Source organism: Oncorhynchus tshawytscha, linkage group LG04 (assembly GCF_018296145.1).
Source record: "Oncorhynchus tshawytscha isolate Ot180627B linkage group LG04, Otsh_v2.0, whole genome shotgun sequence".
Classification (NCBI taxonomy): domain Eukaryota; kingdom Metazoa; phylum Chordata; class Actinopteri; order Salmoniformes; family Salmonidae; genus Oncorhynchus; species Oncorhynchus tshawytscha.
The window spans coordinates 23,093,337-23,120,961 of NC_056432.1; the positions used below are offsets into that span (position 1 = coordinate 23,093,337).

At 42.3% G+C, this 27,625-nt stretch overlaps 3 protein-coding genes across 3 annotated transcripts; 2 read left to right on the plus strand and 1 right to left on the minus strand.

Annotated features, from left to right (window-relative positions):
* Positions 1–9,590: 9,590 nt before the first annotated feature.
* On the plus strand, positions 9,591–12,016 carry gstt1a (glutathione S-transferase theta 1a). The gene is made up of 5 exons (XM_024417289.2): positions 9,591–9,771; positions 10,252–10,339; positions 10,527–10,683; positions 11,362–11,538; positions 11,724–12,016. Exons 1-5 carry the CDS (start codon positions 9,660–9,662, stop codon positions 11,922–11,924), a joined length of 735 nt encoding a protein of 244 aa, XP_024273057.1. The 5' UTR covers positions 9,591–9,659; the 3' UTR covers positions 11,925–12,016.
* A 973-nt stretch (positions 12,017–12,989) lies between these two features.
* On the minus strand, positions 12,990–14,724 carry LOC112249479 (taste receptor type 2 member 40-like). Its single transcript, XM_024419308.2, has one exon. The coding sequence runs from the start codon at positions 14,722–14,724 to the stop codon at positions 13,759–13,761; it is 966 nt and encodes a 321-aa protein (XP_024275076.1). The 3' UTR covers positions 12,990–13,758.
* A 1,472-nt stretch (positions 14,725–16,196) lies between these two features.
* On the plus strand, positions 16,197–21,120 carry LOC112248347 (P2X purinoceptor 4-like). The gene is made up of 13 exons (XM_024417290.1): positions 16,197–16,388; positions 16,806–16,953; positions 17,103–17,174; positions 17,298–17,370; positions 17,698–17,794; positions 18,215–18,295; positions 18,520–18,661; positions 18,921–19,057; positions 19,251–19,341; positions 19,483–19,548; positions 19,641–19,745; positions 19,889–19,996; positions 20,184–21,120. The coding sequence occupies exons 1-13, from the start codon at positions 16,270–16,272 to the stop codon at positions 20,661–20,663; spliced, it is 1,719 nt and encodes a 572-aa protein (XP_024273058.1). The 5' UTR covers positions 16,197–16,269; the 3' UTR covers positions 20,664–21,120.
* Positions 21,121–27,625: the final 6,505 nt, after the last annotated feature.

Sequence of the window (27,625 nt, forward strand, 5' to 3'; positions counted from 1 at the left end):
AAATCACATTTTTCTGAAAGAGAATTACAACACACAAACCACAGTGGGCTTGTTAACAGAAAGTTATAGTATAAAGAGGTGTGTGTGTTTGTGTGCGTGCGTGCGCGTGCGTGCGTGCTCGTGTGTGTGAATGACTTTGAAATTGCTGACTAAAACTAACTAAAGCTTTTCAAGGACTTGACTTGCGTGGACACCCAACAAGAAGGCAAGACCTTCCAGGAAATAGATTCCCAATAATCCAGTGCTGTGCCCACTGCCCATCCTTCTTGATTACTGTTTATAACTGTGTCACTACTAAGTTTCTCTCTTGAACCAGGGCCAGGTGGCTGAACACTGACCTCAGCATCCCTCTCAACCACCTCATCTCACCTACCTCATTGGCCCCCTGTTGGTCAGACAGATACATGATGAGGTGAATACCTTTGTTCAGGTGACATGAACTCAATGAATAGTATGGACTATTGCAAGCATTATGCTCCACTAACTACAGCACATAAAATATACTTTTGTTGTAGTATTTTGCCCTTGAACCTAAAAACATAGCTTTACCCAATGTACTATGAATTTAAGCTATTGTTTGTTTATCAGATGCACAGATTATATAATGTTGGAACGGATTGATTTTCCTCTGCTGCATGTTTAGAATTTTGACTCCAAACTGTGCGCTGCATTGCTCTCCAGTGAGATCATCCGCTGGGTGGGGGTGAAATGAATTTTAAAGCTTAGCTGCATTAGGCCTCTCTGCCTCAGTCTGTTTCAAATGGCAAACACCAGTGTGATGTCTTCAGGACCTTGTATTCCCTTCTCAGGAAAGGGTTTCTGTTTAATATCACCTGTGAGCAACACTGAGAAAATCACACTGGTCTTTACAGAGAGGGCCAGCTATAAATCCTAAGAGGTGTTTGATATATAAACCTTAGCCTTAATAACATGTCAGGTCTGTTTCAAACTCCAGTCTGTGTGAGTAACATTCTCTGTACAGTAGCCTAATACTCAACTCATGTTAATATTGGTTCATCTGTAAATCTATGTATTATTGTGTACATGTTACGGTTTTCTTCCGTTGAAGGAGAGTCGGACCAAAATGTAGCGTGGTTAATTCGATACATCTTTAATGACGATGAAATACGAACAATACAAAAACAACAAAGGAATGTGAAAACCTGTACAGCCTATTTAAAAAAAACATTTTTTTAATAAAAAATAATTTATTATCTTCAATACCATTCATTCTTTACAACTCATAATTTTCATACATACTCAAATAATGGTATTTTAATTTAACTAATTTAACTAAACAAAAACCCCAAACAAAACCTCAGGGGAGCATCTTCCCTCCCCGTCACCCTACAAACTACCTTTCCCTATCTCCCCGTCCCTAATCTATCCCCTTACAAATCTAAATGACACCCAGCCCTAAACCCCCTTCCACCTCTCCCGAGCAGCATGCTGCCCCCACTTCCTCTCCTCCCTCTTCATCCTCCCCTCAAATCTCCTTCCACCCTCCTCACTATCCCTTCCACCCCCAATCTCTCCCTGTCTTCACCATGTTCTGCCTGGCTTCCCACAGCCCCCGTTTAAAGAGACTCATGAGAAGCCAGAGCAGAAACCTGTCCCTATCCGTCCCTCTCGCTCTCCCTACACCTCTCTCTAACCTGGCCCACGTCAATACAAAATCCCCCTTACCAAACCTAACAACACCCGTGCCCTAGCCCATACTACTCCGGCAAAGGCACAGTCCCAAAAGACATGGCGCACAGTCTCCTCCCTGCCACAAGAGGATCTTGGACAGGTGGGGGATTGCACCAAACTATACCGGTACATGATGGAACGTACCGGCAAGCACTTATGGAGGCTCAACCAATTCAGGTCCTTGAGCCTGCTGTCCAGACCCCGCGCCTGCACTCCCTCCCAGACCACTTCCGAGATGCCCACTACAGGCGCCGGACTCCCTGCCTTTCTGACCTCCTCGTACAGGTGCCTGTGATCTAAACCTACTCAGGCAACTTCAACCTCAGGGTGCACACGCAGCCACTTGGCTGCATGACCAAAGTGCCACGGCAGCTGTTCCGCCCGAGGACCCGTGTTAGACCACACCATTACGCTTCTCGCCTGATACGAGAAGAACACCCGCAGGAGGTAACCGGATGGGTGTATCACTGGATGAGCAAGCTGCGTTAACAAGAAAGAAACAAAAATTGTGTCCAGCTTGAGGGGGAAATGTGGTACCCCCCTACCTCCCTCCCCAATGGGACAGATCATGCGTGCCCTGGCGACCCACTCGCACCTGCCACTCCACATAAACGGAAACACAAGCCTCACTAGAGGCCTCCTCAGACAAGCCGGCAATGGGTAGATGTACGCCAAATACAAAAGAGACGGCAACACATCCACCTTTAGGACCAGGACTTTGCCCATAAAAGACAAATACCTAGCCTTCCACATTGCTAGCTTCCTCTGTACCACTGCGATACGCATGTTCCAGTTTAGCGTCGCTGAGCCGGAGGTCTCAAAATGGACCCCGAGAATCCTCAGGGCCCCCTCACAGAGAGATAACCCCCAGGCACATCCGTTCTACCGCGCCATCTTCCGAAAAACTTGACGGAAGACTTTGCATGGTTCAGAACCGCTCCCGACGCTCGGGTAAAATCCCCAAAGATGGCAAGGGACCTTGTCAGGCACGAGTCCTTGCACAGTAGCAAGGAAGTGTCGTCGGTGTACTGCGTCATCTTAACACGCAGCCCACCACTTCCAGGGATCAACAATCCTTCCACCCCTGTGTCTGCCCTAATGGCAGCCCCTAGAGGCTCCATGTACAGAACGAAGAGGAGAGCCGAGAGTGGGCACCCCTGCCTGACCCCAGACGAGAGGTCAAAAACGTCACCCAAGTGACTATTTACACTAACTCGGCACCCCGCTCCAACATATAATGTACGAATCCATCCTATGAACTTCTCCCCAAATCCTAATCGACCTAACACTCTGAATAAAAAGGATCTATTCACGCGATCAAAAGCTTTCGCCTGATCTAGCGCTGCTACCATTAAAGGCAGTCCTCTATCTTTAACACAAGCGATGGAGTCCCTGATTAACTGTAGGTTCCATCTAATTGAGCGGCCCTCTACCCCGCACGTCTGATCCTCATGGACGATGTAGGGACGGGCTGTGCGCAACCGGTCTGCTAAAACCTTTGCAAGTAGCTTGTAATCTACACACAGCATGGTCAACGGCCGCCAGTTGCCAAGGTCTGTTACTTCCCCCTTCTTATATAAAAGTGACAGCACACCAACAGCCATTGATCCCCCGGGACCCCGTCTCAAGGATGGCCTTCAAGACTTCGAGGACCACTGGTCCAAGTATACCCCAAAACTTGAGATAAAACTCAGCCGGCAGCCCATCCATCCCAGGCACCTTCCCTTTTCCCATCCTCCTAAGAGCGCTCTCAACCTCTTCTAGTGAAATCTGGGCCTCCATCACTTCTCTAATGTCCTCCGGCAACCGCCTGGACAAGTGTTCTAAAAACACATTTCCCTGCTCTACATCTATTTCCCTTTCCTTAAATAAACCTTGGAAATGATCAGTTGTCACCCTGACCATATCCTCTGGTTCTCTAACTATACTACCATTTTCTTCCCTAACGCCATGCATTACCTTCCTACTCTGTCTGGCCCTAACCGACTTAAAGAACATAGCAGAACAAGTCTCATTGTGTTCTAGAAAGCCACTATGCGCACGCTCCAGGAAAGCTCGAGCCTTCCGCTCCTGCAACTCCCTGAGCTGCGCCTTTAGGGTTGCGGATCTCTCCCAGTCAAACGACCCGCCGAGGTTGCCTGCCTCGTACTCGAGTTCAATTAACCTTTGGATACGATCCACCTCCCTCCTCTCCTCCCTTTTTTTCCTCTTGCAATACCCTATTATAAAAGCCCTAATCCTCACCTTAACTAATTCCCACCACTCTAACACCCCTCGCACATGGACAGGAGGCCTTCAAGCCTCCAAAAGAAACCATAAAACCCATCAACAAAAGCCTGCTCCTCCAGCACATCCCGATCTAACTTCCAGTACCCCCTACCAAAGAGGCGGACTGGCGACTCCACCTGCAGGAGCACCCCGTCGTGATCCGAAAAGAAAACAGGCAACAGCCGCCCAGACAACTTACCCAAAGACCTGGGTACAAAAATATAGTCGAGCCTCCGCTCAACCCCCCTGGAGTTGCGCCATGTAGAACCGGCCATTTTCGGAGTAGTGTGCAGACCACCATCAACCAGACCATGGCAAGCCATTAGCCCGGTAATGGCGCCTGCACTGCTATTCCCCCCTATTCCTAAATCTGTATTAAAATCCCCCCCTATCACTAATTTCCTATTTGTGACACACAGGGGCGTCAGACAGTCCACCACCTCCCTCCTGTCTGCCACCACCTGTGGCCCATACACCACCACTAATCTAAATTTACAATCCCTTATCGTGACATCCACCCCTATAACCCTCCCCTGCATTACCACAAAAGAATTCTCCACTTTTACCTCCCTGTGCCCACACAAAATCCCTACCCCCGATGAGTGCACCCCCCCAATACCCCAAACCGACTTCCCCTTGTCCCACTCCCTCTTAAACTTACTAACATCCCCTCCATCCCTCAGGTGAACCTCCTGTAAAAAAACAAAAATCAAACCCCACACCCTCCAAATAACTAAAAACCACCCTCCTCTTAACAAAATCCCTTAAACCCCTTACATTTAAACTAACAAAAGTAAAATTCCTTTGGGTCCTCCTGAGGAGGGCCTGGAAGCCTCTCCTCCCATTCCAAAACCCAAGGGAGTCTTTGAGGTGCCTTGCTGAGGAGATGTTATCCATGTATCTCCCCAGAAAGGCCCTCACCTCTTCTCCTTCACGTATGGGTTATAAATGTTGACAGTTACACCCTAAAGTTGTTCTTCACCAGACCATGCCTTGGAAACAAAACACGTCCTTCATCAACACAGAATCCCCATCAATATTATCCTTCTCCCATGAAAGAATAAAATAAAAACATGTAATACACTCAAATTCTAAACCCAGACAGAAAAAAACAAAAACAGGAGACTCACCCGATGCTCCCCTGCTCCATATCTACCAGTGAAAACACCATATCCGTACTCCCGACATCCCCCCCTCTTCCTCCATCTCACCAACCCAGGATGCAGGAATAGTGTTTGGCTCCGGGGTGCCCTGCACCCTGGGTCTACCCCCACACTCCTCCCCCTCCCCAGTGCTGCAGCTGGTTTGGGAAAAAATAGGGGAGGCGGAGTCCCCAAACAAAAAACTCCCCACCTCCTCCTGTACCCAGTCCTGAGTCTTGTTAGGTGTGTCCCCATCCAACAGAAGTTTAGGGCCTGGGGAAACCAGCAGCAACCCAGAGGTTTCTCCCACCCCCATCACTCTCTTGACCATCCCCTCCCTCTCACTGTCGGCCAATCGCACCCTCCTCTTCATTCTCTTCTTTGGTGATGGCGGTTTAATGGCTGTGATAGGAGAAAACTGAGGATTCAACATTGTATTTACTCCACAATACTAACCTGATTGACAGAGGGAAAGAAGGAAGCCTGTACAGAATACAAAATATTCAAAAAATGCATCCTGTTTGGAACAAGGCACTAAAGTAATACTGCAAAAAATGTGCAAAGAACTTCAATTTTGTCCTGAATACAAAGTGTTATGTTTGATGTATACCACTTGTAATGAATATGAGGGGGAGACAGAGAGCTGGTTTCAAGCGCAGGGCACAGCAGGTGTTTATTGCAAAGTACCACAGGAGGAGGAGTAGTTGGGTCCAGGGGCAGGCAGAAGGTCTGCACAGGGGGTCCAAAGAGGCAACAGTACAGGCAGGGAAAAGGCTAGTATCCGGGAGATCAGGCAATAGGTAGAGAACAGAAATCCAGGCTAAAGTACAGGCAGGGAATAGACAAAGGCGTCATTAGTGAGGCAGGCAAAACTATTTGAAATCACGGGAAAACAGTGGAGGGGAGATACCACCCTCCCCCCGCCAGCTCCTCCACCATACCCCTCATCTCTTCCACCAGAGCACTTTCCCCCACTCCACTTGCTCTTCCACCGTCTCCTTCTCCACCACTCCTCCCTCGCTTTCTTCTCTCTCATGCTCCTCCACTCGGTTGCCTTCTTCCGCCACTTTTCCTGGTTCTCCTACTCCCGTGCCTTCTGTTTCCTTCTCTCTTCCATCCGCCATGACAAGTTCATTTCTTGCTTCCTTCCCCTCCTCTTCTTCCCCCATCCCCCGCTCCTGCTCCCCCCCAGCCGCAGACGCATATGACCTCTGACGAGCCGGGCACCCCCGCCACAGGTGTGCTGACGAGCCACACCCGTGGCACGCCTTAGGCTTGTCACAATCCCTCGCCTCATGTTCCTCAGATCCACAAAATCTGCATTTTCTTGTGCTGCACGAGGCAAATATGTGGCCGTAGGCCATACAGCGCTGAAAGACTTGGCATGGGCCCGCAAAGCGCTACAGAGGGTATTGCGTACTAGAGGTCGACCGATTATGATTTTTCAACGCCAATACCGATACCGATTATTGGAGGACCAAAAAAAGCCAATACCGATTAATCGGACAACTTTTGTATTTTATTTGTAATAATGACAATTACAACAATACTGAATGAACACTTATTTTAACTTGATATAATACATCAATAAAATCAATTTAGCCTCAAATAAATAACGAAAGTGCTGTTTGAACGAATGCTTACGAGCCTGCTGCTGCCTACCACCGCTCAGTCAGACTGCTCTATCAAATCATATACTTAGTTATAACATAATAACACACAGAAATACGAGCCTTAGGTCATTAATATGGTCGATTCCGGAAACTATCATCTCGAAAACAAGACGTTTATTCTTTCAGTGAAATACGGAACTGTTCCGTATTTTATCTAACGGCATGCATTAGTCTAAATATTCATGTTACATTGCACAACCTTCAATGTTATGTCATAATGACGTAAAATTCTGGCAAATTAGGCGGCTCAAGCTGTTGCATATACACTGACTCTGCGTGCAATGAATGCAAGAGAAGTGACACAATTTCACCTGGGTAATATTGCCTGCTAACCTGGATTTCTTTTAGCTAAATATGCAGGTTTAAAAATATATACTTCTGTGTACTGATTTTAAGAAAGGCATTGATGTTTATGGTTAGGTATACATTGGAGCAACGATACGCACCGCATCGATTATATGCAACGCAGGACACGCTAGATAAACAAGTAATATCATCAACCATGTGTAGTTAACTAGTGATTATGATTGATTGTTTGTTTTTTATAAGATACGTGTAATGCTAGCTAGCAACTTACCTTGGCTTCTACTGCATTCGTGTAACAGGTAGGCTCCTCGTGGAGTGCAATGTAATCAGGTGGTTAGAGCGTTGGACTAGTTAACTGTAAGGTTGCAAGATTGAATCCCCCGAGCTGACAAGGTAAAAAATCTGTTGTTCTGCTCCTGAACGAGGCAGTTAACCCACCGTTCCTAGGCCGTCATTGAAATTAAGAATGTGTTCTTAACAGACATGCCTAGTTAAATAAAGATTAAATAAAGGTGTAAAAAAGATATTTTAAAAATCGTCCAAATCGGTGTCCAAAAATACCGATTTCCGATTGTTATGAAAACTTGACATAGGCCCTAATTAATCGGCCATTCCGATTAATTGGTCGACCTCTAGTGTGTACGGCCCAGTACACCACTGGGGCCTAGCTCCCTGACATCCAGGACCTCTATACCAAGAGGTGTTAGAGGAAGGCCGTAAAAATTGTCATAGACTGTTCCCTCTGGTACCGCATGGCAAGCAGTAGCCGAAGCAAGTCTGGAACCTATAGGACCCTGAACAGCTTCTACCCCCAAGCTATAAGACTGCTAAATAATTAGTTAAATAGTTAACCAAATAGCTAACCTGACTATCTGCATTGACCCCCTTTTGCAATAACCTTTTTGACTCATCGCATGCGCTGCTGCTACTGCTTAACATATATCCTCTTGCCTAGTCACTTTATCCCTACCTATATGTACATATCTACCTCAATTACCTTGTACCGCTGCACATCGACTTGCTACTGGTACCCTGTGTATATAGCGGAGTTATCCTTACTCACTGTGTAGTTATTCCTCGTGTTATTGTTTTTCTATTTTTTTAAAAGGGTATGACAAATCAAATGTGATTTGAATTGATTTGACAGAACTGTGCATGCAGAGTGGAAGTGACAAAAACATCTGAAACTTGGGCAATAGGGCTATCTATGTCAGGTGTTCTGAGACACTGCTGAACAAAAATGACAATATTCACATGCCATCATCAGGGACACGCATGTACTCTCCAAGGCTGTTGAGCCCATTTATTCATTTGCTAAATGTTACAGGAGTCTACTGCATTCCAAGTGGAGATGAAAGAGTTTAAATGGACTGTCAGTTAACCAAAACCATAGTTAGACCAGGCCCTTGTCTCTGGGGGCTGAGAGCAGAGTTGTCATGCCCATAGCGGGCACAGGGGAACATGCCCTGTAAGATTTGTCCTGTTTCAAATAATAATAATTTCACATAATGTTTAGTTGTTGTTGTTTCTCTGTAATACCACTAGCCATCTAGACATTTTCTGAAGTAGGCTTTAGCTAGCCCAGATAGGTTCCTAATCTCCCAACCTCATAACTAACTACCAAGAAGCCATTTCAGGCTATCAAATTAGAGTAGTTAGCTTGTCTAACTATCTTAGCTGGCATACCTGCTGGCAAGGTTGGTAGACTTGAGAAAAGCATGCAATAACTAAATGTACTGAATAAGACTCACATTCCTTTCAATCTTTTACACAGATTTTAGCATTGATGCAGAAAAGCATATTTAGTTTATTTAAAAAAAATACAGACAGCTCGTGGTATGCTTAGCTATAAAGAAAAATATACATATAAATACAAATATATATTTTTACATGGAATTAAGAATGACAATTATGGCTCTAGATTGTAGGAAAAAGCTGTTTCGGATTTTTATCAAATGCAAAATGCCATCCTCATGTACTTTGTGACACCTCACATTTTTGGGGTGCGTGATGTCCCTGGGTGAGAGTCTCTGGACTTATGCCTTCCTCCCAAATCTGTCTTAAAGGCCCATTATCTTAGTTAACAAAAGACTTGACCTACTTATAACATGATCAATACTGTGGTGAAATCGACAACGCTAGTTATCAACTGCACTACTGGTTCAGCTGTATCACTGGTCATCAACTTTGGTAAAATAAAAAAAATGTAAATTGCACTTAGTGAATAACCAAAAATGTGTTCATGAAATGATCCAGACTCGCAAACAATAACTGTCTGAGACATTGCTCATTATATGACATTATAATAAAACAGTCTATATGCAAATAATAACTGAATCATAGCATGGTCCATTGCACAGAGTCGCCTAATGGCTCAGTTATTTTGTCTGGATAATTTTATAAACATTTACAAAATGTTGCCAACGCCTGACCCCGACAACCAGAAGCAGACACCACATTGAACTGTCGGAACCCTTTATAATCATTTGACTATATGGGAGGGGCTCCATACCAACATAAAGGATAGCGGGTGCTGGGAAGAGATTCCGTACATAACATCCCTTCTACATCTGTGAAAATGCCGTTGGAATTGTATCTTGATCTGCACTCTCAGCCATGTCGCTCTGTGTTCATTTTTGCAAAGAAAACAAACATTCCGTTTGATTTCAAGTTTGTCGATTTGGCTACAGGTAGGCTACTGCGAGATATTTGGAATGTGATTTATAACGTTTATATTGAATATATAGTATTTATGTTGACGACTTCTACACAACAGAGTTTTGGTGTGTATAAAATATGTTCAAATATAGTGAAATTCTATTCGAGGTAACTGCAAATACAGTTAGGAAGTAGCCTAGCCTATTATGACAATGAAAGTTCGATTTTATATGTATATATGTAGGCCATAAACTTCTAGGTGAAAACAACCAATTGCAAACTTTGAACTTGTTACATAATGACCTTGTTTGTTTATTCAGAAGGTAATATCTAACTGGAGCCAATAACTACATAGAAGTCATGAAACATGAAAGACATACTGTATATGGAAAAGTTTTTTCACGAAGATAATCATCATGCTATATGTGTAAATTCATTATAACAACAAAATAACTATATTTTCTTAAAAGTAATATTGGATAAATCAGTGTCACAATTGTTTTGCTCCTCAGGCCAGCAGTATGGGGAAGACTTTGGTAAGATCAGTGTGGTGAGAAAGGTTCCGGTCATGAGAGATGGAGACTTCATTCTTACAGAGAGGTAAAGTAGCCTACAGTAATCTACACAGAGACACGTCCCACTGGTTGAATCAACATTTCAATGAAATGACTTTGAACCAACATGGAATAGACGTTGAATAAGTGGGTGCCTAGTGGGTTACATGTCGACTCTAATTAGGTTTCTAGGGAGTTCCTTAAATTAATTGTATATCTCTCCTTATTTTTAGTGTTGCCATCCTAAAGTACCTGGCTGAAAAATTTGGCACCTCAGATTCAGACCACTGGTACCCAGCAGACCTGCAAAACCGAGCCCGGGTCAACGAGTACCTGTCTTGGCAACACGCAGCCATGCGAGCCCATGGCTCAAAGGTATTCTGGTTCAGGGTAAGATATAAACATCCAATATGTCCTGTAAGTGGAACTGCACTTAGAAAAAAAGGTTCTACCTAGAACCTAAAAGGGTTCTTAGACTGTCCTCATAGGAGGACCCTTTGAAGAACCATTTTTGGTTCCAGGTAGAACCCTTTTGGTTTCAGGTTTGGTTCCGTTCCACAGGTTTGGAACGGAAGTTTCAGATTTGGTTCTGTTCCATAGGAGAACCAAAAACAGTTCTCATATGAGGACAGCCCAAGAACCCTTTTGTAAGCTTTTTTTCTAAGTGTGGACCTTGGCTGGTTATTGAACCATTTGTACACAAATAATTTCTTACGTAATAACTTAGTTAATGACTGAAGGAAATCATTAGCATCATTGGTGAATAGACATTTTATGAATGGATTATTTTATTAAATGTAGACTCAGCGACATGACTCAGGTGCATAAAGTAAACAGCATAGTGGGTCGATTTCCGGAACAACTAAGAGCATTGAAGCACGAGGCTCAACTTCTTTGTTGTTTTGGTGCCCTGGCTACCACACTGTGAACAGTGTTGCAACTTGCTAATTTCAATATCTCCGGTGCTGTTCGTGACAACTTAATTTTGCTCAGTCTACCTTTAAACCATATTGAATAAGTATGGGTATAGACACAAGTGAAATTTTAAAAATATTTACATATTTTCAGGCAATAGTTCCCATCATAACTGGTTCAGACGTCCCTAAGGAGAAAATGGACTCTGCTATGGAGGACCTGACACTGTCTCTGAAGGTGTTTGAGGAGAAGTTCCTGGATGACAGACCCTTCATCATTGGGGAAAAGATCTCACTAGCAGACCTGGTGGCAATAGTAGAGATCATGCAGGTGACATTACATTTGTAAAATGTGAAAGGGTAGGGAAGAGTGAGTTGTGCATGATTTTGAAGCTATTGTGTGAGGGATTCTCTCACTAACTGTTGTAAATGTCCCTCCCAATGTCTTTGGTTGCAGATTTGTGCTGTACTTTCCCTGAAATGATATGGGTTTTCCTGTGTGTGCATGTTTTTCAGCCGGTTGGCACTGGTCTGGATTTGTTTGAGAACAGGCCCACTCTCGGTGCCTGGAGAGACAGGGTAAAAATGGAGCTTGGCGAGGCTCTCTTTGACGAAGCTCACAAGACCATCATGGATGTGGCCAGCCTGCCTCAAACCTTTGAGAACAATGGAATGCTGGAATTTCTCAAGCCAAAGATACAGAAGATGTTCAACTAACTCATGATGAGAACATTTTGACCACCAATTATTGTGTGACAATGCTTTTCATTTTTGTCTTAATTTTTGTATGTCTTTGCACATTTTATTAGCAACCTGAACCCAAGTTTAGACGTAACATAGTAAACGCACATCCGATACTCCAATTAGTATGATATGTTATATTTCGTATTGTATGTATTCATTTGTGGAACTCCATCAACCATTTTGTGTGATATGCTACAAATTACAATTCATATGATATGTTACAGATTGCAATTCATACAATATGTTACAAATTTGCAAATCGTATGATATGTTATGAATTCCAACTTGTTGTGGCTAACGTCAGCTAGGTGGCTAACGTTAACTAGGCTAGGGGTTAGGGGTTAAGAGAAGGGTTAGCTAACATGCTAAGTAGTTGCAAAGTAGCTAAAAAGTAGTAAGTTGTTGCTAATTATCTAAAATGCTAAAGTTGTCCATGATGAGATTCAGAACACACAACCTTTGGGTTGCTAGACGTTCCCGTTATACGCCCATCCAGCCACCCTGACTAACCACCCTACTTTTTGCCTTAAGTAACCATCTGTCTTATGTTACCATGCCAAATATAACATATCATACTAATTTGAGAGTCCCGGATTTACATTTACTATGTTACGTCTAGTCTATGAGACCAAGCTGTTATTAGAATAAACACTTAATTTCTTGATAATAAATCAAATAAAATCTAAATGTGTCTTTTTCCAATTTTTTTGAATGATTTTTAATTCTTAAAAATAAAAATAAACAATAGAATGTAAAGTACTATTTGGTGAGAGATGCAACGGTTCTGCAGTCCAAAACCTGAAAGAAAATTCTTTAAACTCTTCCCATTTTTCCAAAACGGTTTAGTTCTAAAAAGAAAATGCCCAATTAACAATAGAATGTAAAGTACTATTTGATGAGATATGCAAAAGTCCAAAACCTGAAAGAACATTCTTCAAACTCTTCCCATTTCATTTACAGTGCCTAGTGAAATTCTACACATCCCTTGCACAGTTTTCACCTTTTGCTGCCTTAATAAAATTATGTAGATCTAAAAAAAGGAAAAAATGGGATTTTAGTGGATTTTTCCCCTGCTTATCTACCCAACCTGCTTCACATTAACAAAGTTACATTTATAGAACATTTTCTTAGTTAATAAAAATATTAAAGAAAGATGTCTTGCATAAGATTTGCATATGTCTTTACACTCCAGAGTTTGTACTTGGTGGAAGTGCCTTTGGCAGAAATTACAGCTGTGAATCATTTTGAATAAGATTCTACCAAATCTGCACAACTCTATCCATTGTTTTTGTTAAAATTGCTCCAGCTCAGTCAATTTGGTTGGGAATCATTGATGGACAGCCATAATCAAACTTTGCCTCTGATTGTCAAAGATTCAAGTCAGGATTGCTACTGGTCAACTCAGGAACACTCAGCACCATGCTGGTGTGTCTTCGGCATTAACATTTGTATAATTGTCCCTCTGAAAAATGAAACTGACATTGAAATAGTGTAGACTTTCACTAGGCACTGTACATAAAGCCACACTCCTTAATTTGTGCAAATCATCAATAAGAAAATACATAAAAAATATAAAAAGACAAATAAAGCCAATACATGCACCGCTACGTAAAAGTAAAATACTATGAAACCCAGTACACCTAAGCATAAAATTGCCAACAACAGCAGTAGCAAAAATGAATTTTACAACAAAATAATTAGCACTTGCTTGTAATATCTGGCAATGACAAACATTAAGTATATTGTGACATAATACACTGTCCTGAAGAACTGAAAAGGAGACAATGTATTAAAACTCAAAAGCATATCAAGCTGCCCCAGTTTCTTCACTCAGGCTTTTGCTTGATGCATTTGATGCCTTGGTACCGCAGAAAAGAGCCCAGAGTTTCTCCCGCAGGTTCTTATTGGAGATAGTCAAGAGAACGCCTGATGCTATGCAATAGAAGGAGTAACCCAGCAGGAGTGAGTTAATGCTAATGTCAGAGCCATATAGTTTAGAGAGGTAGAACAGGGAGATGATGGTCAGAGTGGTTATGTAGACGCCCACCAGGGCCACAGTAAGCTTGCACACCAGCAGGTAGGAGTCAGAACTCTGTACATCGGTCTTGTTCTTTCTCATCTCCAGCGTGTGTTTGCAGAGATGGACCACCAGTCTGATGGAGGAGGGAACCATCACCATCACAGGTAACGGAGCCAGGTAGCAGATGAAGACTAGCACATAAAGGTTCATGTTGATCCAAGTGGGGAATAGAGGTGTCTTAATCACACAGGTGGTGTTCTTTGTCACAGGTGTTACGTATGACTCGTTACGGTAATTAAGGGAGAAGAAGGGGGAAAACATCACACAGGAGTTCAGGAAGGTCACTGCAAGAGCCACGTTGATGATGGGTGAGATGTTTGTCTTGATCTTAGCGAACAGCTCAGAGGTGAAGTTGACCACCTTCACACAATAGAGGACACTCAGCCAGGCGATGGACCAGAAGCTCAAATAGCTACTGCTCAGCCACAAATACAACATGGCACAGAAGAACATGGGTAGATCATCCCAACACAACACCCCACGCCACATAGTGACTACGATGCCAAAGGTGGAGAGGTGCAGGAAAACATTACCCAGGGAGATAGTGGAGATGATCAGTCCCACAGTCTGGACACCACCAGCCTTCCACTGCTGGAACATGGTTGTTATCAAGTTGAATGTGTTCCATAGCACTCCAATAACGACCAGGACAGCTATACCATACAGCTGGACTTCATGTTGTCCAGAACCCATAGTTATAACCAGATGAGAACGATTTGGCAGAATTCCTCTTTGTTATGAAGCAGAGTATTATTCACATACCATTTTATAGAGAAAATTAGTATTCCTATGCAAATCTGTTTCTGTGAGTAATGACTCTCTGAGATAATGTAAATGAGGGACAATGTTGATTGATGGTAGGGCATGGCCATTCCACAGCAGAATTTGAAAACACAAATTAGCCATGAGGAAGACTAGTCACGTTATTCATGACCATTTTGCTTTTATGAAAAGCATGCATGAAGTATACATTGACTAGAATGTAGACTATTACTGGATTTGCAATGCTGTAACCAGACACAGATTCAATTGAAGATGGAGGGAAGGAGTAGGGATGCAAGATAGTCAATACTTGTATCATCTCAACCACTCTCATTGTCCCTAGTGAGGATAAACATGACATGTTACTTACTGTCTGCCTTGCCACTGTCCATCGTGCCATGGTTTTTGTTTACAGACCAGACAGTCATTTACTTACAAGAATCTTCTGGGGGTGGTTTTACATTTTTAAACCATGGAAATTATATGTATTTTATTTTCCTTTGCTTGATGAGGCTGAATGTATTTCCTTATTCAAATCCATTATGTATTTCATTTGTACAAGTTAGCTTATTCAAAATGAAGTTTTGTGCTTTTCATCCTGTTTCAATGTCATGTCATTCACAATGCAAATGGTTTTGAGCACATAGTCTCTTTTCTCCAGATTTGATATTTTTTCTCAGGCATAATTGCACAAGCAATGTCACACAATGATAAAAATGAAATATATTGAACTACAGGGAAACTAAAGCTAGTATGTGAAACAATTATATCATCCTCATTTTCAAGCTCCTGTGGTGGCCAAATACATCCAGTTCCTTTCCATACTAATCATTTACTGCTATCTAGAGTTTAAAATTATTTCTTGATTGGGCACCAAATCAGGAAACTTGTTTGGCACAACTTTCACCCCAAAGAAACTGTCACTCATTCTGCATTAAAAAAACATCAAGCCTACTGTAGCCTATATCATATCTGGACTAGGATGCAGTGCACATCTTCACAATCAAGTTAAGTGGTCCGGATACAGCCATGCCCAGATACAATGACTTCCTTCATAGGGATATGTGACCCTTTGATTTGCAAATACTGATAGTGACAGAAATCTTCATTTAATCTAATTTATCGGTGTACCCCATGGTAGGCCTACTTCATATGTTAGTCTTTAATTCATATGAATGCATTCGTGTAATTTTCATGTAATAAATGATCAAATCATTTCAAAGTGGCAAATAACATAAAACAATAGACAAACGCTACTTTGTTCCAGCTTTGGCTGCACAACAGGGATACATGCATAATGCTATACAACAACGACGACTGGACCAGTCTTGAATTTCAAAGACGTAGAATATTGTTTGGTCAATGGAACTGAAACAGCGCCAAGCAGATGTACATGTGATCACTGACCCACTCAGGAAGGAGAAGAACCAGTATGAGTCAGAAGAAAGAGATTCACTCTCTCTGACCACATCCAAAATGCCGTGTAAACTGCTAAATCTATGTGAGTATGAAACACATAAACTGGTCCGAATACAAAGTGCAAGGCTGGGATCGCTGAAATGGACATTTAACGGAGTCATACTGATGTTCATCTGGTGAGTATTCTGCAGAAGGATTCAGCTTGCGGTAATAACGGTAGTAGACAAGGAACGCCCACGAACCTTGATCAAAAATGTGTGCATGAAAATAAAGTATGAATGTTATTATAGATATCGAATACATTCTGAAATAATGATGTATTACTTTTATCAATTGTATTAACTATTTATTTTAATGTGTCCATCTTCTAGCCATACTAATAATATTTAAAAATGAATGTTATTATAGATAGTGAATACATTCTAAAATAATGATGTATTACTTTTATCAATTGTATTTACTATTTTTATTTATTTATTTACCGTCCAAATTTTCTAGCCATACCAATAGTATTTAAAATCTATCAGGGACACATAAAAGTAATTTACTCCAATTTGCAACATTCTATAATAAAATACTGTTTTACATTGTAGCATTGTAATGTTCTGGAACAAGGAGTACCAAGAACACGACTATGTGGTCAGCTCTGTTACTGCTAAGGTCAAGGGAGTGGCCATGACCAGCTTGCCAGATGTTGGTGATATAGTATGGGATGTTGTAGATTACAGTGGGCCATCACAGGTGTGTGTGTGTGCATTCATACATTTGTGTTTTACGAATATTGTTGTTTTATTGTTGTATATTATACACATATTAGATTTGTATTATACATGCATATATTTGTACATTGGTTCTGACTTTCTATACATTTGTTGGACTTTCTGTTTAAGGGAAAGAATTCATTTTTCGTGGTGACCAATGTCATTGTTACAAAAAATCAAAGGCAAGGAAAATGCCCTGAGGTAGAGTGCCAGTAGGACATCCCTACCCAATTCCTGTAAATGATAATGTCTGATATCACTTCTATTAACCACACTACTTGATGACTAGAACCAACTCATCTCCCAGGAGTCTGTGTATTACAGGTTCCTCCTTACGGAAAAGTGTGTTGGACAGACAAGGACTGTGTGAAGGGGTTCTGGGATCAGAACAGCCACGGTACAACTACAGCTGTCTACAACTTTTCTCCTGATCATTCTCCTCTGTTTGTGTCATCTCTATCTGGTTAGACCATTAGTTCTTGCAAGGAGGGGAGGAATTTGTCCCTGATGTGTTGAGGTTTCAGATGGTCTGCTCTGTTCTCTCTGTCTTTACTGTAGGCAGATACATTCTGGTTATGTAAGGGTTACACAGTAGTAGTAAACATGTAGACACATGATAATAGAACAGCTAGGACCATTTTTGTTATTATTTGTCACGTGAACCATATAATAGTTCAAATTGAACTCATTCTAAATTCCACATGTTGCTTTCCTTTCATTTCAGGGGTTCAGACAGGTGCATGTGTGAAGTTTGATGTAAAACAGAAAACATGTGAGGTGTCTACATGGTGCCCCATAGAAACCAAGAAAACGCCCCCCAAGTAAATAAGCTCACTATTATTTGTATTCTCATTATCAGTATGTGTGCCTGCCTTCCCCCTCTCATCATATTCAGTGTGATTTGACTTGCAGTCTCTGCAGAGGTTAGTTACTCAGTAAATCAAGTTATCTTCACTTCTACATAGACCACTGCCTGACAGCTATATTTATACTTTAGTTCCTCTAATGTGGAGGAAGCTCACCACATTACCGCTGCATGAGTGTATAGTCAAATATGATGAGGAACATTGTTTCAAAGTAGTTTCACAACAACTTTGGAATGAAAATTAAGGGCTCTATCACGGAATCTGTAACACTTCAGCTTTAACGATTGAATAGAGCCCTAAACCGTCAGCTGTAAAAACATATTTTTTTCACAACTATGCTTCAATAGTGCAATTGATGACTGCTCTGACATCTAGGCCTGCTCTCTTGGCATCAGCTGAGAACTTCACAGTCCTCATCAAGAACAACATCAGATTCCCAAACTTTAACTTCATTAGGTGAGACTGCCCAATTCAATGTGAATAGATTTGTATTTTTAGCTTGCATACCACAGTTAAGTATATTATATATATTATATTCAGAGTAACCTTCACCACCCCACCTTCACATACTCAAAGGGTCATAATCACAAAAAACAGAATTACATGAATTCATAAACAGATGGAAAACGAGCACCGTCTTTACATTCAGCTGATCTTACTAAGGTGTGTTTGTCTCACAGAAGGAACATCCTCCCTGAGATGACGGACAGCTACCTGAAGCACTGCCAATTTAACAGGCGTACAGACCCCTGGTGCCCCATCTTCCGCCTCGGGGACATTGTGCAGGAGGCCAGAGAGAACTTCTCAGAGATGGCAGTTGAGGTGGGCTGCTCTGTTAGAGGGAATTTCTCAAATAACCACAAACTTACTCTATGACGCTCAATTATGTATGTATATCACTGATGTCTGCATCTATTTTGGCATTGCACATACTGGAAATTCATAATGTTGGACATATTTGATTACTTAATGAATTACAGAATGAAATCACCTTAATTACTTCAGATGTGAGAGGGTTTACATGATTGTCAGGTAAGGTTGACGTTGAGTAGATCATCTTCACCATGCTCTCTCACCAAAGGGTGGCGTCATTGGGATCCAAATTAAGTGGGATTGTAATCTGGACGGGTTCTTGCGGAACTGTCTGCCCAAATACTCCTTCCGCCGGCTGGATGAGAAGGAGAGCAACAGAACTCTGTACCCTGGTCTCAACTTCAGGTAATTGTGACTGGCCTTGTTCTTTAGGCCGAATGTCATAGACCATATATGGCGAGTTGACCCAATTCAAATGAGATTATGGAAAACTGTCAATCTATACTGGAATAGTCATTTGTAATTGTAGACATCGGTGCATCCAGATATTACAGTGTAACATAGTTTTTTACAGTTTTATAACAACATGTGTTGGCAGGTTTGCTAGATATCAGACAGAAAAAGGTGTTGGGGAGAGAACCCTGTTTAAAGCGTTTGGGATCAGGTTTGATGTCATGGTATTCGGAAAGGTTTGTCTGACTCATTTAAGTCTTATCATTCAAACCTGCAATAATGATGATGGTAATCTAATGAATGAGCATACATTATTCTAATCAGTGCATGAATCAGAATAATACAAATGGTAATTTATCATGTGTGTTCTTTTAAAGGCAGGAAAATTCAGCATAATCCAACTGATCATCTATATTGGATCAACTCTATCCTATTATGCACTGGTGAGCATTATTCAGATGTTTTTGTTCAACTTTTTTTGAAATTCAACATTTTAAGAGGCAAAGAAGCCTACATTGACTGTGACTTTCCCCAGACCACGTTATTCATTGACTGGCTCATTGGGACCAGCTGCTTCTCTAAAGAAGCCAGACAGAACTACTCAGAGAAAAAGGTTGAATCTGTTCAGGACAGACAACAGGTAGGAGTGGGATGGCATTCCCCACTGAGGATTATACATACCCTCAAATCCACAGCAACATTTGCATTCCCATTGACTGAATGTTGGATGTAAATATGTGGTGAGACGCTGAACAATGGCACTGTTCTCCTTCTGTGTTCCAGTGCATTCTTTGTGTCTCGTTTGTGGACGAGAACCATATAAGAGTGGTGAAAAGATCACATAGGAAAAGTTTACAACAAGTGAAGCCCATGTCCGTTCACCCATTCAAGGTTAGCATAATTGTGTTTTCCCAAATGTAGTGCCTTTCTCACCCCCTGATACAGTAGATACTCACTTTTAAGCTCACTTTATGTTACCCTTCTCTTGTCTTTTACACAGTTACTGAGCAAGGTAAAACTATTGTATATAAGTACACATGACTACTGTAATATGTATGTATTGCACTCTTGTTGTCAGGACGACATAAGGCACCTGAGTGCCATGGCTGGTGTATTGCAGAAAGGGCACAGCATAGACAAGCAGCCCCAGGCTCTCCCTCGGCCCAGCCGTCCAGCCTGGTGTCTGTGTGGCTGCTGCCTCCCCTCCACCCATCCCCAGGAGCAGCTGTGCTGCAGGATGAACAGAGGTCGCTGCATCACCACCTCCTCCTTGTTTGAACAGCTGGTGCTGAGTCGGCCCTTGTTGGAGGCAGTGTTGCTGTACAGGGAGCCTCTTTGTGAGCTGACCGAGGGGGAGCAGTGGACCACCGCCATGCGCCACTGCGCCTACAATCAGTATATCACCTGGAGATTTGGGGCCCCACCCAGAGAAAGCCTTCCGGTCATACCCAGTTGTAGTGTGTGGAGAATCAGAGAGGAATACTCCAGCCAAGATGGAGAGTACACTGGCATGAGACCCAGAAGAACTACTTCTCCCCAGTCCAGCCCTAACACATAGCTTTAGGGAAGAGGGAGAGTCAGTGTTCTAGAAAGCAGTGTTCTATATAGAAATCAGAGACTGGTCCTCATCATGTAACAGCTGTATCATGCATTTATACTGGTGTATTTATCTAATCTTCCATTCTGCATTAAGGTTAACATTTTCAACTTGATCATTATTCTCGCCTATAGATATTGTGTCTATCCATCCCACTGTCTAGAGACCATGAATGATGAAAAGGGCTCCCAAGTGGCGCAGAGGTCTAAGGCGTTGCATTTCCGTGCTAGAGGCGTCACTACAGACCCTGGTTTGAATCCAGGCTGTATCACAATCCGCCATGATTGGGAGTCCCATAGGGCGGTGCACAAATGGCCCAACGTTGTTCGGGTTTGGCTGGTATGGGCTGTCATTGTAAATAAAAATTTGTTCTTAACTGACTTGCCTAGTTAAATAAAGGTACAATTTAAAAAAATATACAGTGGGGAGAACAAGTATTTGATAGACTGACGATTTTACAGGTTTTCCTACTTACAAAGCATGTAGAGGTCTGTAATGTTTTTATCATAGGTACACTTCAACTGTGAGAGACGGAATATAAAACAAAAATCCAGAGAATCACATTGTATGATTTTTAAGTAATTAATTTGCATTTTATTGTAGGGAAATCAGCAGGGTATCAAATACTTGTTCTCCCCACTGTATATATATATATATTTACATTTTAAAACTAAAAAAGATTGCGGAAGATCCATTATCTTAGATGACAATGAACTGGAGCTAACTGGAGAAGGAATTGTGTTATCATTTTGTTTGTCTGTCTGCATACATGTAACCTATTTCAATTATTTTTTATATTGAACAAATCTTTTTAACCATGTGCAATAAATGTAATTTTGAAAATATTGTTGACTTGATGATAATGTAATTTCACATCTTCTCCAGTTCTTGTGTGCATACAATAGCACATACCGTTTCTATGGATCCATTGTAGTCGATGTACAGTAGTTTTATTATGCCTCTATTCAGATGAGTTAGATTTGCGAAATGAGCCAGCGTCCGTTGCAGTGGAGATTTTAGCATGTAAATCTACGTGGGGCAAAAAAATAAAAAAAGGTGGGATGCATGCCAGCAAAGCCACTACACAACACAACACTAAACAATACATGAATTGCACTATAACAGTGACAAACGGTTCCCACAAACTGGCCTACACAGAGCTGTCTCAACAGCAGAGTCCAACAGCAGTCCCAACACCTTACTACTGCTACACCTGGCTGTCAGGAGAGCCTTGTCTGGCAGCGAAACAGTTCATTCAGCCTCATTTACTGCCTTTTTTAAAAACATATCTGATATGGCTGACTTACTTCAACAAATGTGGTTTCTACTGACATTTGAAATGTACAAACTATGGCATAAGGGGATGACAAACGGATAAGCGGCAATCCGTAATTTCGATAAAGACAATGAGTTCTTACAGTATTTTCCCTGTACACCAAGTCAGAACAATAAGATAAATAACGGGGCATATAAGCAGACAATGAAAGCTCTTACAATATTTGATGATTACATTTCTCTAAAAACAGGCAATAGGCTAATTAAGAGAGGAAAAGGGACCAAATTATTAGCTTGAGGCACATGGGCAGCTAACAACTTACTAAACAACATACACTAAGTAACGTTATTACTTTCTTAGCTACAGTATACATAACTCCCTGGCATATTACATAATTTAATGCAGCAGAATACAATACATTTTTGGACTTCAAAACCCCTCATTGTTTAAATTTGCGATTTCTAACTTGTTGTGTAATGGTTGTCCAATGGCCGATGAGCACCGGTAAGTTTTATCTATAATTTCTCTTCATTATTTATTTTCATGTGACAAGGATTAAAAAGGATTTATCAGTAGATTGTCAACTTCATTCATGATGATGACAGCTAGCTAAGATTTTGAAAGTATGATGTTGACATGATCAGTCCAATCAAAGCTACTGTACATGTAACGTGATTTGACGTCATTTTATCTGTGGCCAATGACCTTGAGTCTTCTTGGATGGGCACTTCTAATGTCAGCAGCCAAAGGGCTAGAATGTTTGAAGTCTCCCCTTACACTTCACGTGGCGTAGTTTCCCCATGAGTGACAGAACACTGAGCCAATCAAAGCGCAACATGCCGTATTTTCTGCTGGCTTTCCCCACCACCACAGAAAGCACTGAGCTAGGCTGAATCACCTGCATTTTGGAGCTGCCTTACTCAAGAAAACAAAAAGAGACCATGTTTGTTTGCAGCTTTCTTAACTCAATGATAAACTCGGCAAAAAAAGAAATGTCCTCTCACTGTCAACTGTCTTTATTTTCAGCTAACTTAACATGTGTAAATATTTGTATGAACATAACAAGATTCAACAACTGAGACATAAACTGAACAAGTTCCATAGACATGTGACTAACAGAAATGGAATAATGTGTCCCTGAACAAAGGTGGAGGTAAAAATCAAAAGTAACAGTCAGTATCTGGTGTGGCCACCAGCTGCATTAAGTACTGCAGTGCATCTCCTCCCCATGGACTGCAACAGATTTGCCAGTTCTTGCTGTGAGATGTTACCCCACTCTTCCACCAAGGCACCTGCAAGTTCCCAGACATTTCTGGGGGGAATGGCCCACGCCCTGATCCTCCGATCCAACAGGTCCCAGACGTGCTCAATGGGATTGAGATCCGGGCTCTTCGCTGGCCATGGCAGAACACTGACATTCCTGTCTTGCAGGAAATCACGCACAGAACAAGCAGTATGGCTGGTGGCATTGTCATGCTGGAAGGTCAAGTCAGGATGAGACTGCAGGAAGGGTACCACGTGAGGGAGGAGGATGTCTTCCCTGGAACGCACAGCGTTGAGATTGCCTGTAATCTCCCGGGTGGCGCAGTGGTCTAAGGCACTACACTGCAGTGCTAGCTGCCCCACCAGAGACTCTGGGTTCAGCAAAATTGGCCTAGTGTCGGGTTACGGAGGGTTTGGCCAGTAGGGATATCCTTGTCGCACACTAGCGACTCCTGTGGCGGGCCGGGCGCAGTGCACGCTAACCAGGTCGCCAGGTGCACAGTGTTTCCTCTGACACATTTGTGCGGCTGGCTTCTGGGTTGGATGTGTTAAGAAGCAGTGCGGCTTGGTTGGGCTGTGTTTCAGAGGACCCATGGCCTTTGACCTTCGTCTCTCCCGAGCCCGTATGGGAGTTGTAGCAATGAGACAAGATAGTAACTACTAATAATTGGATACCACGAAATTGGGGAGAAAAGGGGGTAAAAAATGTTTATTTGTAATTTTTAAAGAGATTGCCTGCAATGACAACAAGCTCAGTCCAATGGTGCTGTGACACACGACGAACCCTGCACCTCCAAATCGATGCCGCTCCCGAGTACAGGCCTCGGTGTAACGCTCATTCCTTCGACGATAAATGGGAATCCAACCATCACCCCGGGTGAGACAAAAACACCACTCGTCAATGAAGAGCACTTTTTGCCCGTCCTGTCTGGTCCAGCGACGATGGGTTTGTGCCCATAGGCGACGTTGTTGCCGGTGATGTCTGGTGAGCACCTACCTTACAACAGGCCTACAAGCCCTCAGTCCAGCCTCTCTCAGCCTATTGTGGACAGTCTGAGCACCGATGGTGGGATTTGGCGTTCCTGGTGTAACTCGGGCAGTTGTTGTTGCCATCCTGTACCTGTCACGCAGGTGTGATGTTCAGATGTACCAATCCTGCACAGGTGTTGTTACACGTGGTCTGCCACTGCGAGGACAATCAGCTGTCCGTCCTGTTTCCCTGTAGCACTGTCTTAGGCGTCTCACAGTATGGACATTGCAATTTATTGTCCTAGTCACATCTGCAGTCCTCATGCCTCCTTGCAGCATGCCTAAGGCACATTCATGCAAATGAGTAGGGACCCTGGGCATCTTTTTTTTGGTGTTTATCAGAGTCAGTAGAAAGGCCCCTTTAGCGTCCTAAGTTTTCATAACTGTGACCTTAATTGCCTACCGTCTCTAAGCTGTTAGTGTCTCAACGACCGTTCCGCAGGTACATAATTGTTTATGGTTCATTGAACAAGCATGGGAAACAGTGTTTAAACCATTTACAATGAAGATCTGTGAAGTTAATTGGATTTTTACGAATGATCTTTGATAGACAGGGTACTGAAAAGGGATGTTTCTTCTTTTGCTGAATTTATACAATATATATATATATTTTTTTTACATTGTTTGCTAACTGATATGTGACACGTATTAATGCAAAATGACTTGCAAAACAGGCAAGCCCCTCCCCAAAAAATGTATGACCACCGGTCAGTTGTAGTTTTCTTACTAGCCATGATGATGATTTTACTATTATCTCAGCAGGCTGTGGGTGTGAGACCTGTTTACCTCTTGTATTACTCCCATTGCTAGTTTGCTACAGTATATCCATAACTCAGAAGACAGGCTGCTGGAGCTGTCAAAGCTGCCTCTGCTGTTTGTTTGATTATAAAACATGAGGAATTATTGTGGCTAAGAACAAAGTGGTGGGAGCTGTCTTTAGATGAATCCAGTTTCTGGATGTGTTTGGGTAAATAGGGGCTTCAATAATTCAGTTTGTATTACAAAGCCATCTATATTAAGTCAGAGTGGATGATGTGTGATTGTATCACTTTGTCTCTACACTTGTTTCCTCTTGTGTCGTGTCTAACCTGTTATACTGCAGGTGTGTCTGTACGGTGCAAAAGTCTTACCAGGAGACTGACTCAGTGATCAGCTCTGTCACCACCTAGGTGAAGGACATTGCCTTCCCCAACATCTCTGATCTGGGTGCCTGTGTGTGGGATTTGTCTGATTACAACATCCCCTCTCAGGTAGCATCATATAATCAATACACTTCATCTACAGTGTATCACCTTTTGGTCAGTTTCAGTTCAAATTGTATTTAACTGTTTTTATATTTGTGAATAAGGGGATTTGTTTGAGGAAAATGTGATCTTTGTCTGGCAGACTAATATGATCGTCACCCCAATCAAACTCAACTGAGCTCTCCAAAGGTACGTTTCTGATTTCTTCTTTAAAATATACTGAAAAGTATATTAGGCTATATTGTGAAACGTTATGTTATTGTTTGAATTGAACACTACTAAAAATATATTGTAAAATGTATAATGAGACTGTAGTTACACATTAATAAATTTACTTATACAACCTTTATTTCAATTGTAGTCAAAAAGGTATTTGAATGTTAGTGAAATGTGATCCTGTATCTTCTTAAGCTCCCAAGCCAACCCACCATTTGCATGTCAGACAGTGACTGCACAGAGGGATCCAGTGATGTCCGTGGCAACGGTAAACCTCCATGTCTTGCTGATGAATCCTTGTAGAATTGTTAACAAGGGCAGCAACCAGCAAAGAGATGGCTGAAACATTTATTCAGTGTCATAAGTAAATACATATCTACTGCTCCAGAGAAATGTGTCCTAAAATTCATTAACATTTTCTGAATCATCCTGCAATATATTTGAGTAACTATATAGCAATGTCTCTAATCGTATTAATCTTTTCAAAGGTATGTAGACAGGGCTATGCGTAAACTACTCAGAGACTGTCAATACCTGTGAGGTGCCATCTTGGTGTCCTCTTGAAATAGACACTAACCTACCTGAGTAAATAAGAACACATTACAGTGCATTCTGAAAGTATTCAGACCCCTTGACTTTTTCCAAATTTTGTTACGTTACAGCCTTACTCTAAAATGGATCAAATAGTTTTTTTCCATCATCAATCTACACACAATACCCCATGATGACAATGAAAAACAACAGAGATATCACACTTTACTCAATTAGTTGATGCATGTTTGGCAGTGATTACAGCATCTAGTCTTGGGTGACGCTATAAGCTTGGCACAATTGTATTTGGGGAGTTTCTCCCATTCTTCTCTGAAGATCCTCTCAAGCTGTCAGGTTGGATGGAGAGCGTCGCTGCACAGCTATTTTCAGGTCTCTCCAGAGATGTTCAATCAGGTTCAAGTCCGGGCTCTGGCTGGGCTACTCAAGGACATTCAGAGACTTGTCCCGAAGCCACTTCTGCATTGTCTTGGCTTGGCTGTGTGCTTAGGGTCGTTGTCCTGTTGGAAGGTGAACCTTCGCCCCAGTCTGAGGTCTGGCTCAGGTTTTCATCAAGGATCTCTCTGTACTTTGCTCCATTCATCTTTCCCTCGATCCTGACTAGTCTCCCAGTCCCTGTTGCTGAAAAACATCCCCACAGCATGATGCTGCCACCACCATGCTTCACCGTAGTGATGGTGCCAGGTTTCCTCCAGACGTGACGCTTGAAATTCAGGCCAAAGAATTCAATCGTGGTTCCTTTAGGCCAGAGAATCTTGTTCCTCATGGTCTGACGGTCCTCTAGGTGCCTTTTGGAAAACTCCAAGCAGGCTGTCATGAGCCTTTTTTACTAAGGAGCGGCTTCCGTCTGGCCAGTCTACCATAAAGGCCTGATGGGTGGAGTGCTGCAGAGATGGCTGTACTTCTGTAAGGTTCTCCCATCTCCACAGAGGAACTCTCGAGCTCGTTAGAGTGACCATCGGGTTCTTGGTCACCTCCCTGACCAAGGCTCTTCTCCCCTGATTGCTCAGTTTGGCCAGGTGGCCAGCTCTAGTCTTGGTGCTTCCAAACTTCTTCCATTTGAGAATGATGGAGGCCACTGTGTTCTTGGGGACCATCAGTGTTGCAGAAATGTTTTGGTACCTTTCCCCAGATCTGTGCCTAGATGCAATTCTGTCTCGGAGCTCTACGAAAAATTATTTCGACCTCATGGCTTGGTTTTTGCTCTGACATGCACTGTCAACTGTGGGATTTAATAAATAGGTGTGTGCCTTTCCAAATAATGTTCAATTGAATTTACCACAGGTGGACTCCAATCAAGTTGTAGAAACATCTCAAGGATGGTCAATGGAAACAGGATGCACTGG